At 45.5% G+C, this 15,571-nt stretch overlaps 1 protein-coding gene across 2 annotated transcripts in view; it reads right to left on the bottom strand.

The window, feature by feature from the left end:
* The window catches only part of MAMDC2 (MAM domain containing 2), a 68,083-nt gene extending 58,965 nt beyond the window's left edge, over positions 1-9,118 (bottom strand). For both annotated transcript variants that reach the window (XM_074813183.1, XM_074813184.1), the window contains exons 1-2: positions 8,992-9,118; positions 8,735-8,848 (exon numbers count right to left, since the gene is read on the bottom strand). In XM_074813183.1, the coding sequence (XP_074669284.1) occupies positions 8,735-8,848; positions 8,992-9,022 (145 nt within the window). In that variant the 5' untranslated portion in view covers positions 9,023-9,118. The remainder of the gene's footprint in view (positions 1-8,734; positions 8,849-8,991) is intronic.
* Between the last annotated feature and the right edge of the window lie 6,453 nt (positions 9,119-15,571).

Below are 15,571 nucleotides of genomic sequence, written 5' to 3'. Positions count from 1 at the left end.
ATGTAGTTTATGTAGTTTAATAAGCGCAATGAACCCAAAGTACTGCCTGTCAGCAGTCTGATATAAAAACTCATGCTATGCCTGCACCCTGAAATTCTTAAAGAGGAACTTTAGTTCGATTCATTTAAGTCTTTCATTTTTTTCAGAAAACTGAAAATATTTCTAGCTCTTTTCAGCATGTGAGTTTGCATGTTTGTACCTGTATTTTAGCAATCTTCAACAATATTTGCAAGGTCACTATCCATCCTGTTTATAACAGAATCTGAAAACATATTATTTAACTTACTGTTAATGGAGATTATATTAATGGAGAAGTACAAAACCAGGCTGATTTCCTAATCCTGGGCCCTATCCATCTCCATCAGAGCCAGCCACAGCAGCTGTGATTTCAGGCGGGAAGCCTTACCTCACCCTCCAGCATCCAATTGAGACATGCCCAGATCCCTGCAGCCTTTCAAGCGAACTCTGTGTATAGTCACCTTGTGTACATGTGCAAGCTGCAGTGGTGTGACCGCAGTCTCTCTGAGTAGGCTATGCAACCAACATGCACAGTTGCATTACAAATTAAATCTAGCCCAGGATATGTCCAAATGAGCTGAAGGCTCATATTGAGTGGCTGCTACAGAGATGCACAGTTAGTTTTTCATGTAAACATACAGCATCAGTAAACATGAAGCTGCAATATCATTTTTAGTAAGTGTGGTTTACAGTGCTGTATCAGTGCTAAAGAATCATACGAGTTGCTTCACCCCGCTAATGAGTAACAAGACTTGTTACCTGGAAGGAATCAGTTTTTCCTCTGGGGTTACATGCAAGTTATTTGTTTGACTGAGGTGATTTGGCCTCCATCACCATTCCCAAATGCTCTGCCCTCCTACAGTTTTTAAATTTTTTGTTCAAATTCTAGTGGTAAATTATCTATCTTCAATTGTTTGCATGCAAAACAAAGTCAGCCTATTGTTGGGGGTTGCAGGTATATTCAATAAACATGAATTTTATAACACCTATCCTCCCTTTCTTGTGGCCAGTCTCCATGGCTCAGTGTAAAATGCACTAAAATAGCTTGTTGACTCTCTGAGCACTGAATCACTAACAGCTATATGTGAAAATACACTTCTGAGAACATTACTGTCCTGTGGAGGAGAGGAATGCTTTGAAACTCATCTCTCACACAACGACTCACAGATAACAATTCAGGATTCATTTGTTCTCCTGCTGCAAATGCAAAGACACTTATCAGAAGTGTCACACACAGGCAGCTGCTGCTGAAGCCCTCCATGAACATAAAGTGCTCTTGGCCATCTTTTTTTGCACAAGACCTGCCTCTGAAGATGAGCAAAAAGTATGCTAATAACTGTAATTTGGGCATAGTTCAATAAAAATGCTATTGCCCAGAAGCTTAGGACAGAAGTTACACCTGGGCAAGCAAAATGTCAGATTTCCCACTGGTATCATCAAGATAAGTGGGAGGCTGGACCAAGGCTGAATGCTACTCACACATGGTAGTATTAAGCTGCCGGTGACAGAATGAACAAGAAAATAGCAAAAAGAAATGAGCTGCTAACACAAGAGTAGTGGCTGAGTAGTCAAAGTGGAGTGTACAGTAGAGGTGAAGGAGAAATAAGAATATCAGAGTCTAAGTGTACCAGAATTATGTGAGTCAGCCTTTTTCCTCCTTCCCTAGGAGTGACAAGGAGGACAGTTGTCACTCCAAATGCAATTATTTTGGCCAGGAAGACAAACATTTTAATTATCAGGTCAAGGGAAAACAGACCATGTGTCAGTTCTAATGGCTGCTCCACTCCATCAAATGGCATTCAGTGCAGAGATGGCTACAAATCTGGGAGATCCAAGCCAATAAGCTCCCATGGCAGGGTGGATTTATCAGCTGAAGACCCTGCCAGCAAGTGAGCATTGTGGTATGCCAGCCTGGTTCTGCTGCAGCTAGCTACATGCTGGTGCAAGTCTCCCTGAATTACACTCTACTTTGCTCCCAAGTAAAGAGTTATCACGAGCATGTGAGACCACTTGTCTCAGGGTTGTACAAAGGCAGCAATATTACACCTTTTTTACATGTTCAAATTACTTACTTTCCTATGTACAGGAAAGTATTGAAGATGGATGGAAAGAAAACTGAAGACTACAGACATGCCAATCTATCTGCCTGTAGGTTTGTAACTGAGTATGACGCAGCACACGAGATATGAACCGCGCTTGCTGTGCAACAAAATCTAGGGTCACCAGTGATTACTTATTTCATTATTCTGCATATTACAACCAAATGATGTGGCATTCAGGATGAGAGAGGTCAAAAGAGGTCAGTTTTAAGTCATATGGCACAGCTGTAAATACAAGCCATTTAAATGGTATGCAGGCCATGTTTAGATTTGAGATTCTTTATGCTGCTGCTTTCCTGCCTGGACTTATCTGATGGCCTGGGATGGCTGTCCTGCCTCTGGAAAGTATTTTCCATCTTAAAACCATTTTAAAGTGTAGGTATATGATACATATGTCATAAAAGACAAACTTCAGTTTCCTGGTGCTGTTGTTAGTGACATTGCTTGCTCACCTGCTTACCATAAACTGTTACCGGATGGATGCCCATTTTGAGTGTATCACAGAAAGAGTCTTGGACTAATGCAGCAAAAGTAGGCATGTTTTAAGAAGAAAATCAGGCTATTTTAACATATACTGTAATTTATACCATCACTTTGCTGAATGAAATCTATTTCTTTTTAAGGATGAGTCTCTTTTGGAATACTGCAGAAAGCGAAATCATTATTAAAAAGCTCTAAGGTGCATGCTATTAAAATATATCCTTGGGGACATGACATTTGAAGTAATAGGCACTTCCAGAATTTTAGAAGGAAAGCAACACACACAAAAATATGCATTTAAAGCTGCCAGTGATCATATGAGAGCCAGATGTATACGGTTATATCAACTACCAGGTATAGCAGTTCAGTGCCACATAGCTCATTACAGAAGATCAGCACTCCACAGAACAGCAAAGGTGATAAGGAGACAACTGCACAAAACTCATTGACACTACTACTAAAGTAGCTCCAAGTCCAGTCCAATTGGCAGTGCATGGGCACATTTAACAATGATCACTTGCTTTTTGGAGCACATTGCTAATACAAACAACCTCTCTTCCCTTTAGCTTGCAGTGGTAATAGACAAATTTTCTCATCTAAAGCTTAAATCGAGAAAAGCAGATGCAGAACAGCAGGCTCCATTAGTGCAAATTTGAGCTGACAGCCCAAATGCACATTATTTGTTGCTCTATTAAAGTGGTCTCTGTTAAAATGAAGTGAGACTGAGAACAAAACATACCTATAGACACAAGCTGTGACACAAAATGCTGTACAGATTTCTTGGCAAAAACAGAGACATTGTCCAGAGTCACGAAAAATACATACCAGAGTTATTGTGTCTAATGAAGTTTATCTATAATAATGCTATGAGCAGGATGTTCTTACAGTTGCGTTATGGCTGGCTCTGTGCTGGACAGGGCTGGGAGGAAAGCAAAAAATGCCAAAATTCAACCCTGCAGAATGGCTGCAACTGACATAAGGCTGCGTTTGCTACTGCCATTTCAAGTGGGTCTACATGGCTTTATTTATTACTCAGGATTACTGCCTATTACATACAGCACCTTCCTTCATTTTAAAGTCTGTTTTACACTTACAAAGTAAGCACACTTACAAAGAGGACACGTGTGTCCTCTGAATTAAATGCACAGTTTGGTTAAACAGAATCTCAAGATTATTTGATGAAATCCTATCACACAAGTTTGACAGTATCTATTAGAATTAATGAGGTCTTTCCCCTGCAACACATATACTGCTGATACACAAATAAATTCCTGTGGAAACTCACCACTATGAACCTGCAAAGCTTTATGCCCCAACATAACTGGACATGAATCATGCTAAATATACCTGTGACTGCTAGTGGTAAGCAACATGGTATTTGAGCTCCTCAACTATCTCTAAATACCACAATAGTGATGAATATAGATCTACTTTCAAAATTAGTTGAGTCCAAGGAGTTTGATCTTTGTCTTATATTCTGTACCTGGATTTTAAAAAATAAATTATACATAATACATATAATAATATATAATCTATGTATATGCATATAGAATATATCTGTATATAAATGGTATATTTATTATAATAAATTATAAGATAACAGATATTTAAATAATTTATTTTAAATAAATTCTTTAAAACAAATAGAGGCATCTTGAATGCAAAAATATTTATGGGAGCATACCTACACCTCTGAAGTTAAAATGGACCACTTACAACTTGGTTTATGTGCACTAGCAAATCACAGAATCACAGAATCATCTAGGTTGGAAAGGACCTTGAAGATCATCCAGTCCAACCGATAACCTAGCACTGACAGTTCCCAACTACACCATATCCCTCAGCACTGTCGACCCTACTCTTAAACACCTCCAGGGATGGGGACTCCACCACCTCCCTGGGCAGCCCATTCCAATGCCTAATGACCCGTTCTGTAAAGAAATGCTTCCTGATATCCAGTCTAAACCTTCCCTGGTGCAACTTGAGGCCATTCCCTCTTGTCCTATCGCTTGACACTTGGTTAAAGAGACTCATCCCCAGCTCTCTGCAACCTCCTTTCAGACAGCTGTAGAGGGCGATGAGGTCTCCCCTCAGCCTCCTCTTCTCCACACTAAACAACCCCAGTTCCCTCAGCCGCTCCTCGTATGACCTGTGCTCCAGACCCTTCACCAGCTTCGTTGTTCTTCTCTGGACACGCTCGAGTCATTCAATGTCCTTTTTGGAGTGAGGGGCCCAAAACTGAACACAGTCATCGAGGTGCGGCCTCACCAGTGCCAAGTACAGGGGTAAGATCCCTTCCCTGTCCCTGCTGGCCACGCTATTGCTGATACAAGCCAGGATGGCATTGGCCTTCTTGGCCACCTGGGCACACTGCTGGCTCATGTTCAGCCGGCTGTCAATCAACACCCCCAGGTCCCTCTCTGACTGGCAGCTCTCCAGCCACTGCTCCCCAAGCCTGTAGCGCTGCTGGGGGTTGTTGTGGCCCAAGTGCAGCACCCGGCATTTGGCCTTATTGAAACTCCTACAGTTGGCCTTAGCCCATCGCTCCAGCCTGTCCAGGTCTCTCTGCAGAGCCTCCCTACCCTCGAGCAGATCAACACTCCCACCCAACTTGGTGTCATCTGCAAACTTACTGAGGGTGCACTTGATCCCCTCGTCTAGATCATCAATAAAGATGTTAAACAGGAGTGGCCCCAAAACCGAGCCCTGGGGGACACCACTCGTGACCGGCCGCCAACTGGATTTAACTCCATTCACCACAACTCTTTGGGCCCGGCCATCCAGCCAGTTTTTTACCCAGCAAAGCGTGTGCCCATCCAAGCTGCAAGCAGCCAGTTTTGCCAGGAGAATGCTGTGGGAAATGGTGTCAAAGGCCTTGCTAAAGTCAAGGTAAACAGCACCCACAGCCTTTCCCTCATCCACTTACAGCTTGCAGATCTTATCATTGGTCCATTGATCACACACAAAATCATCTGTTGCTCATGAGATTTCAGAACGGGGATTACATAATGATGCCCTTCTACTGAGCAACAGCATCACCGTGTTCCTTGTGTAGCTGGTATCCTACAAACACTCACTTCATGAAGCACATCACGTTTGCATGGGATTTCCCAGCTTACACTGAAAACGGAACTGGCACATTAGGAAATATGCTGCTTCAAGCACCATGCTACATGTACCCAGCCTGGGCCATAACCTCAGCTGGGTGTCCTTCCCAGCCATAGGTAAGCTCCCAAGAAATTTACCCTCAGCTGTTTCTATATTTTACATTTTCCTTTGCATGGTTACTGTCTGCTAAAAATCATTATAATTCTAATATGCAAACACCGTGTTAGCAGATGACTGACTCAGAAAGCTGACAGTTAAATAAGAGCACCTTGATATTTATACCTGAAGGTCCTATTCCTGAATTCAGAGCCATTTGAAAGAGCTTGAAACTTACAGAGGGTTTCAGTGAAGCAGGTCCCATGGTATCCTACAAACACTCATTTCATTACGGCCTGATTTGCCAGTCTTGAGTAAGGCAGTAAAGAGTGAAACAGCTATCAATTGACTATTTTGTTTTGATTTTCCTTTTGCACTTGACTAAAATAGGCCCTAAAATACCTCAAAGGCAATTATAGGTATCAAAACTTCAGCTAAAAAAAAAATCACTTGACTAAAATAGGCCCTAAAACAGCTAAAAAGTCAATTACAGGTATCAAAACTTTAGCTAAAAAAAAAAAATCAAAATATTTTCAATTGTAAAAATTCTAAAATTAAATACAAAAAACATCTCTTATCCTATCACTACCAAAAAACTCAAGAGAAGCCAGAGTCATTTAAAAAGCAGTTGAACCTTAGAAACCTACTGGTTTAAGTGGGAATGCATAGCTGTAAACAAAACCAAACTTTAACCTCACACTTCCTTTCTGTTCCTGGCCCTTCAGAAGATATTGGCTTTCTTGGCAACTGGGCAAAACACTTTCAAGTATGGAGTGGAAATTTCTGGGCAGGATTTTAGTTATATTTACCTCAGCTTGACAGTTTGGCACAAGACCACACTATTGAGAGATTTATAAGATGCAAGAACTTGCACTGCAAGTCAGATAATCCCTGTAAGAGATTTGCTGGGTGTAACTCTGTATTAAAAATAATATTTTAAAATAATAAAGCAATTTTGAGGCAATGCAAGGAAAAGTGGAACAATTCAAAACTAAGCTGCCACTCCCACCTTTAACTTCCTCTGTTGTCCCAGTAAATTACCACATGTACATACACTGACTTGCAAATACCAGGGCCCAGGGCTACCAAAAGTAACACGGTTTTACTAGAATAAAAGAGCACCTAAGGAAGACTGGTTTTGCACACCTGTTGCATAGACTTGGACATAATATTTTCAACTAGATTTAGTTACGATTCTATGAATGTATTTCTGAAGAGGCTAATACCTTATGTGCCAAATGTTTGCACAGAATGACTTACTATGATTAAATTACAGGCTGCAGAAAAAAGGTTTATAATGGAAATGCTGACACAACTATGTCTATTAAGAGAGCTGGTATACCACACATCCTCCCAGAGTGTAACAGTTCAGTTATATATGTCTGAAAAACAAGGTCTACAATGACAGAAGCTGTGTAGCCACTGGTATGCTTATGGTCACATAGAAAAATCAAACTACAACAACCAAAATAGTGTTCTGGGGGCCAAAAAAGTAGGCTGCTGCTGATCCAAATCTCTGATCAAATTTCCCTGTTTCCTGAAGTACCATAGCATGGATGTGCACAACATGATGTACATCCATTTCTGCAGGTATTACTCCCAGCACCACACAATCCCTTGGAGCTGAATCAATACAATTACCATGTGGCTCCCCATTAACCACAAGGAGGAAGTGCTGCTTCCAAGACAGGTAGCTTAAATAGGCATGATGTTAAGCTGCATAGCTGGGAAAGCAGAGATTGTTACTAAATTTCCACCAAAATCTTAAAAAATACAGGAGAATCTATGTATATTTAAACAAAAAAGGAAGAAGAGAAAAAGCATTTATTTTAATCATGACATCCTCACAGCCTTTTCTAAGTTAGCACTCTTCGTACATTCTCAAAACCTAATGATTAATCTAAAAATTAACAATTAAGGTGATTTCCTTTGCCTATGTAAGAACGGGGTACAAATCAGGGGGGAAAAAAAAGTTTCACTATCAACTGAATAACAAGTGGAATGACAAAACTGGACCAGCCAGTTTTGAAGGGATGAGGGGTAATGAGGGGTGTCTCTCTCTTTGTATCTGTACTCACCTCTTCATTATTCTTGGCACTTGTTTTAGAGCTTAAAAACTTGGAAAACACATAATCCCTTTTACTGTGCGAGCACAACTTTCAGTTTATGAATGACGTTGTGGTCAAAACATAACCAAAACTAAATTATTTTATTACCCAGTTATAAACATATTATATTTACTTTTGTTTAGTCTTTGGTATGTCTGTATTGATTCTGTCAAGAACGGGAGCCTACATTAAAAACTTAGCCATTAAGAGTTTACTGTTGCATGGAAACTGCACTTGTTCTCTCTTTCAACTGCAGTCGGTCCTAGTAAAGTTTCATCCAACTTACTAAAGACTAATGCTTATGTTTTTCCTATTGAATTATAAGTACCATAAAATGGAGAACAGGCTTAATTGAACATGTTGTAGAGATACTCTTCACAAAGATTGCCTCCTGCCCTGAAAATGCACCCGCACCTAGAGTAGAACCCAATCTATATTTAGAAAATCACGCAGATTAATAGGAAATTGACAGATGCGTTTTCTTCTAGGAAGCGGGTAAACTACCTACAGCAGATGTGGTAACGGCCACCTTTTCGCAGCAGAAAGTTAAAGAAACAGGAAGGAGGTTTCTGAGGCATCCTGCACAAACCTGCGGAGAGACCCGTGCCCGGGGGGAGAACGGACGCCTCTTGCAGCGCCTGCGGGTCAGCTGTCGCGGCGCTGACACTCTGGGACCGAAACCGCACCCGGGAGGGCTCCGACGGCGGCTGTGCCCCTGGGGAAGCCGAGCAGCGCGGCGCCCCGGGACACCGCCCCGCCGAGCCGCGGGCTGCAGCAGCGCCGGGCGGGGAGCTGTATACGCCCGGGGGGAGGCTGCGCCTTTACCTTCCCCGTGCAGTGTCCAGGGCAGATGCGCGTAGTCCCACTCGTAGCCGCAGGCGCTGTCTTCAAAGGCGCACGACCCGGGGGAGAGCAGGGCCGCCCCGGCGAGCCGCAGAGCTGCAAGGACAAAGCGAGCCCCGGTCACGGCCCGGCCGCCCCCGAGGCCGCGGGCTGGGGACCGCCGCCGACCCCCGCGCGGCGCCCACACTGCGCCTCGGGCGGGCGGGGGGCGTCGCGGCGCGCCCCCCGCCGCCGCTTACCGTGCGCGGCGAGGAGGCAGAACCGCAGCATCTTCCGCGCCGGGAGAGCCGCGGCTGCGGCGGCGGGGCGGGCGGGCGCGGCGTCCGGGAGCGCGGGAGCGCGGCCGCGCCGAGCTCGGGGCTCCGGCGGCGGCGGCGGCGGCAGCGGCGGGGCTGAGCGGGGCCCCTCGGCACCCCGGCGGGGCGCAGAGAGGCGAGCCGCGGCCGCGGGAGGGCAGGGGAGGGGAGGGGCGGGGAGGGCCGACGGGCACCCCGGGTGGGCGGCCCGTCCCAACCCCGGCTCGGAGTCGGGGCGGCCGCGGCCGGGGCGGCTGGGGCCGCCGTGTCCTCGAGGATGGGGGTGCCGCCGCTTCTCTGGGCCACCCGCTGAGGTGCGTCACCCCCCGCACAGTAAAATGGGCTTTCGTATGATTAAGTGGATTTTCCTGTCAGCCTGTGCCCGCTGCCTTTCTCCTGTCACTGGGTACCACAGAAGAGCCTGGCTCCACCTGGTGTAGTCCGCCATCAGGTAGTTGTACACATTTAGTAAGATGCCCACTCACACCCATCTGCAGAGGACAATGTGGCTTCCACCCCACCAGAGCTCCTGTGCCACCACAACCTGCCCTGCTGTCCCGCTGCATCACAAAACCTGCCATACTGGGGCGGCAATGCCATGGAACCCTCACTTTTTCCTGTAAAGAAAGGTGCAGGAGCTGCTGGGATGCTCCAAGAGCTGTAGTTCATAGGACTACAGAATAACTCAGTTAGGAAGGGACCATAGGAGGCCTCCACTCCAAGCCCTGCCCAAAGCACAGCCAGCTTGGAGCTCACAGAATCACAGAATCATCTAGGTTGGAAAAGACCTTGAAGATCATCCAGTCCAACCATTAACCTAACACTGACAGTTCCCAACTACACCATATCCCTCAGCGCTATGTCGACTCTACTCTTAAACACCTCCAGGGATGGGGACTTCACCACTGCCCTGGGCAGCCCATTCCAATACATAACGACCCGTTCTGTAAAGAAAAACTTCCTAATATCCAGTCTAAACCTTCCCTGGTGCAACTTGAGGCCATTCCCTCTTGTCTTATCGCATGTTACTTGGTTCAAGAGACTCATCCCCAGCTCTCTGCAACCTCCTTTCAGACAGCTGTAGAGGGCGATGAGGTCTCCCCTCAGCCTCCTCTTCTCCACACTAAACAACCCCAGTTCCCTCAGCCGCTCCTCGTACAACCTGTGCTCCAGACCCTTCACCAGCTTCGTTGCCCTTCTCTGGACATGCTCGAGTAAATTCAATGTCCTTTTTGTAGTGAGGGGCCCAAAACTGAACACAGTCATCGAGGTGCGGCCTCACCAGTGCCAAGTACAGGGGTAAGATCACTTCCCTGTCCCTGCTGGCCACGCTATTGCTGATACAGGCCAGGATGGCATTGGCCTTGTTGGCCACCTGGGCACACTGCTGGCTCATGTTCAGCTGGCTGTCAATCAACACCCCCAGGTCCCTCTCTGACTGGCAGCTCTCCAACCACTGCTCCCCAAGCCTGTAGCGCTGCTGGGGGTTGTTGTGGCCCAAGTGCAGCACCCGGCATTTGGCCTTATTGAAACTCCTACAGCTGACCTTAGCCCATCGCTCCAGCCTGTCCAGGTCTCTCTGCAGAGCCTCCCTACCCTCGAGCAGATCAACACTCCCACCCAACTTGGTGTCATCTGCAAACTTACTGAGGGTGCACTCGATCCCCTCGTCTAGATCATCAATAAAGATGTTAAACAAGAGTGGCCCCAAAACCGAGCCCTGGGGGACACCACTCGTGACCGGCCGCCAACTGGATTTAACTCCGTTCACCACAACTCTTTGGGCCTGGCCATCCAGCCAGTTTTTTACCCAGCAAAGCGTGTGCCCATCCAAGCCGCGAGCAGCCAGTTTCGCCAGGAGAATGCTGTGGGAAATGGTGTCAAAGGCCTTACTAAAGTCAAGGTAAACAGCACCCACAGCCTTTCCCTCATCCAATAAGCAGGTCGCCCTGTCATATAAGGAGATCAGGTTTGTCAAGCAGGACCTGCCTTTCATAAACCCATGCTGACTGGGCCTGATCCCCTGGTTGTCCTGCATGTGTTGTATGATGGTACTCTGGATGAGCTGCTCCATCAGCTTCCCGGGCACCGAAGTCAAGCTGACAGGCCTGTAATTTCCTGGATCATCCTTCCGACCCTTCTTATAGATGGGCGTCACATTGGCCAATTTCCAATCTGTCGGGACTTCCCCGGTCAGCCAGGACTGCTGGTAAATGATGGAAAGCGGCTTGGCGAGCACCCCAGCCAGCTCCTTCAGCACCCTCGGGTGTATCCCATCCGGTCCCATAGACTTGTGTGTGTCTATGTGATGCAGTAGGTCACTGACTGTCTCCTGGATTGCGGGGGGGTCGTTCTCCCAGTCTCTGTCTTCTGGCTGAGGAGGCTGGATTCCCTCAGTACAACTAGTCTTGCTATTAAAGATCGAGGCAAAGAAGGCATTAAGTACCTCAGCCTTTTCCTCATCACTTGTTACCATGTTTCCTCCTGTGTCTAGCAGGGGATGGAGGCTCTCCCTGGTCTTTCTTTTGCTGCTCACATACTTATAGAAACATTTCTTGTTGTCCTTGATTGCTGAAGCCAGATTAGTTTCCAGCTGGGCTTTGGACCTCCTGATTTCTGCCCTGCATATCCTCACAGCCTCTTTGTAATCATTGTGAGTGGCTAGCCCCTTCTTCCAAAGGCTGTAAACTTTCCTTTTCTCCCTGAGTTCCAGACAAAGCTCCCTGTTTAACCAGGGTAGTCTTCTCTGCCGCCAGCTTCTCTTATAGCACCTGGGGACAGCCTGCTGCTGTGCCATTAAGACTTTCTTCTTAAAGAGTGCCCAGCCTTCCTGGACCCCTATACCCTTCAGGATTGTCTCACAAGGGATCCTCAATCAGGCTGCTGAGGCTTGATAACCTCCAAGACTGGAGATGGCACAACCCATCTGAGCCCCAGCGCCGCTGCTGGTCTGTCCTTGTGGGGAAAATTTATCTTCCATATGAACAGTCCAAATTTCCCCTGTTTAAGCTTGTGCTGCTGCCTCTCACCCTCCCACCATGCACCGCTATGAAGAGCCCAACTGCATCTTCTCCATGCCCCCTGTCAGTGCCGGGGATACTGCTGGGTGCTTTCAAAGACGTCCCTCCACCTGGCTGAACCAGCCCTGGTCCTGCAGCCTCTCCTCTCAGGGCGAGGACTCCAGCCCCACTGTCTCAGGGGCCTCCCCTCACCTCAGTGTTGTTTCTGTACTGGACCCAAACTGGAGGCAGTAACCAGACAGGGTCTGGCAAACATCATGCAGAGAGGATGGTCCCTGCCCTCCCCTGGCACTCAGGGTTGTGTCCTGCTCATACATCCCCCCCAGGCACCGTTGGCCCTCGTTGCTGCCCAAGTGGCCCCAGCTCAGTGCCCAGGGCCATCTACCAGAGCTGTTGCCAACACCTTCAGCCCCAGTCTGCATCTCTGCAAGGCTCTGCCTTCCACCTGCTGGGCTCAACATTTGCCCTTGTTGAATTTCCTGGTTTTCTTGTCAGCCCATTTTCAGGTCCACTTCAATGGCAGTCCTGCCTACAGCATATCCACTGGTCTCCCTGTCTGGTGTCGTCTGAAAACTTGACACGCTTGCCCTCTATTCCCTCCTCTGGGTCAGATCTGGCAGCTAAGCCCATGTAACACAGACTAAAGCCCCTCTCAATAGTTCTGCACTCATCTTGCTTGCTTCAACAGGCAACACAGTTCCCCACTGAAATGTCTGGGAACACTTAGCTGACCAGAGGATCCCTCTCCCTCTGTCTAACCCAAGGTAAATTGGCTTCAGGCATGGTTTTGGGTCATCACCTAAACTAATCAGGCACAGTGAGAAATTTGAACAACTGACTTCCTGAAAACATCCTTCAAAATTACAGAAGTCATCAAGAGGATGTCGGATTTCAGAACCTTTTTGTTGGACTACTCCAATACCACCTTCTACCAGTCCATGGGCTCCAGGGAAACAGGAATGAATATCAATCCATAGAGACCTACATTTCAAGAAAAACTGCTTTAACTCATGTCACCTACTCTTCTTAGTTATAACATGTCATAATTCTTCATTTTCTCACAGTCTGTATTAAAATTTACTACTCATGGAAATTGATTTTCTATGTACAATCCTTGGCTTCGATATTAGGTCATTTGGTGAGGTTATGTCAGTGAATTACTGGGAATAGTGCAGAACAGCTACATAAGGTTTTTCTTCAGCCATTGTGAACAAATGTGTAGTTTGCATGACAGCCTACACAGGCTGTTTCAGTTATTTGGCCTTTATTTTCTTAATGTTGGCAAACTTTGGCATGCATCAAAAGTCTCAACAGGTTTCTAGCAAAGTCACTTGAAGCCAGTAAAAGAGCTCTTACACTCACTGAGTTTTTATATTCCTAAGTAACTGTCATGAAACTTCATAATATACTTAACATATTCCCATTACTGAAACCCATGTAGCATCTAGAATTTTTCCCCTTAAATTGACATAGGCACTGCATCTAGTCAACTGTGCAGACAGCCATGGTGATATCTTGGATAATCGCTCCAGCCCTTCCCCAGTTCACGTTTTGTCCATGAAGATTTTGGCTGACACACTTTATTGTGTTTTGGCAGGGGGTGTGCGTTACAATATCAGGTTAGCCATCTACATAACCTACTTCCTTATTAATCACTCCAAAACGTGTTCGATTTGAAAGGCATTAATTTTGTACCTAGAAAAACAGAGTCTGTTTTTCTGTCATGGGGAAGACTTGCTTGCTAGCTTTGGGGAACAACAGTGAATGGTTTATGGAAAGTCTTGCAATCGTCATGAAGTTATTCAAATTTTTTGTGGTGTTCCTTGTGCATAAACAACAGGTCCTTGATTTTGGCCACTTCATTGTCAGAGGACTAGAGTAGCACCTACCCTGGAGATACCCACTGACAATTTAATTTTTAATTTGCTGGGTATTAGTGCAATTCCTTCAGTTTCTCCAAAAACATAATATTTGCATCCTTCATTCATGGGTTTGCACAGTGGCATTTTCAGGCTAGGATATCTAGATCGGATAGCTGGATTACACGAAATTTGCTGGATAGTTCACCTTCCAAAAATTCCTTGTTCCCTTTCCCTTCCCAGAGTACACTGGCAGTGCCCTGAACTCTGATTTGTCATTCACCTGTACTCTTTGCTGTATTCATGACACTTCTGTATTACAGAATTTTCAGCTGTTTATTTAGCTTTTGCCTCAGAGCCAAAAATCAATCTAAACTTTCAATCATACTCCTCTACCAGCATCCCAGATCAAAACAGCATGTACACAAATCTTAGCACCCACAGTAAAATCTGGAAGTTATTATATTTTCTAGTGAATCACTTCCCATATGCAGCCTGTGGAATTGGTGTGTCCGGAAACAGTTTCTGAATGTGCACAAACATATCCTCTGCTTCTCTTAAAGACACCCACCAGGCCTCTCTGGATACATCAGGCAAGGAAAATAGGTGGCAAAAATTATCTGGCACAGGCTCCTTCCAGAATGTTTCTTCTTGGGTACTGGAGAAACTTCCCCCTTTTAGATATTTGCTCAATTCATATGGATTTTTAATAAAACTAGTGGTCTTGACCAGCACAGGTAACCTAATTTTTGTGGGTCTTTTTCTTTTTTTTCAGCTTGACCTGTGATTTCCAGAACAATGAGCCTGCCAGCCCTTCTTCCAGTTTCTGCTCCAGGGAAAGTGGAAGAGTATAAGCAACCCAGTGGAGAGGGCTCCCTCACCTCTGCTTTGAACTGTATTATCTCCTTGAAAAAGTTCTCAAAATCTTCCTCTACTGCCAGGGTGCCCTATTCCAACTCCTCCTTCAAGGAATGTGCTGTCCTGATGAGATCCAGAACTTGGCTCATTTTTAGCTCAATTTATGCCCTGCTTTTACTACAAGTTTTATATTTTCAGCCTTGTTTTTATACATCACAGACTTTTTGGGTAGGTTCTTGCAGGGTGGTGTGCATCAGACTCCACTCATGAGCTGGTCTCTTCTCAGGGATTTGACTGATCCCAAAACGCAAAATTGGTTCTTCAGCCACAGGCTGGTCATAAACTCTACAAGTCTTTTGTCTTCTTTGCATTCTCTATTTAAAAACACACCATTCCCTTAATCCATTTTTTTACAGTATGCAGAATATCACAACTTGTTAGAGACATTAAGTGTTTCAGAACCAGCTTCTTCAGAAATAAGGTCAGCTTTCCTTTGTTTGCCGGGGTCTGTTTCTCATGCATGTACAGTTAAGCACACTTGTCTGTGTTTTCAGGGAGTACCCTGTTCCCATCTCTACTCCTTAGTTTAATTTATTCCTGATATTCTAGACAAAAGATCCTGGTAGGATGCAAAAACTCATTATGGTCCCATGTCTTCAGGCTTCTGTAAATTAGATTGTTTGTCTGCAAAAGGAGATAGAGATAGGCCTGAAACTGCAAGCTTTTGCACTATTACCTCCTCAAAAGTTGAAATGTTGTCTGCATAGCATCTCAGCTCAACTTTTG

This window comes from Strix aluco, chromosome Z, assembly GCF_031877795.1.
Source record: "Strix aluco isolate bStrAlu1 chromosome Z, bStrAlu1.hap1, whole genome shotgun sequence".
Lineage (NCBI taxonomy): Eukaryota > Metazoa > Chordata > Aves > Strigiformes > Strigidae > Strix > Strix aluco.
Note: the sequence above shows the minus strand (reverse complement) of the source record. Positions and strands in the feature narration are given on the sequence as shown.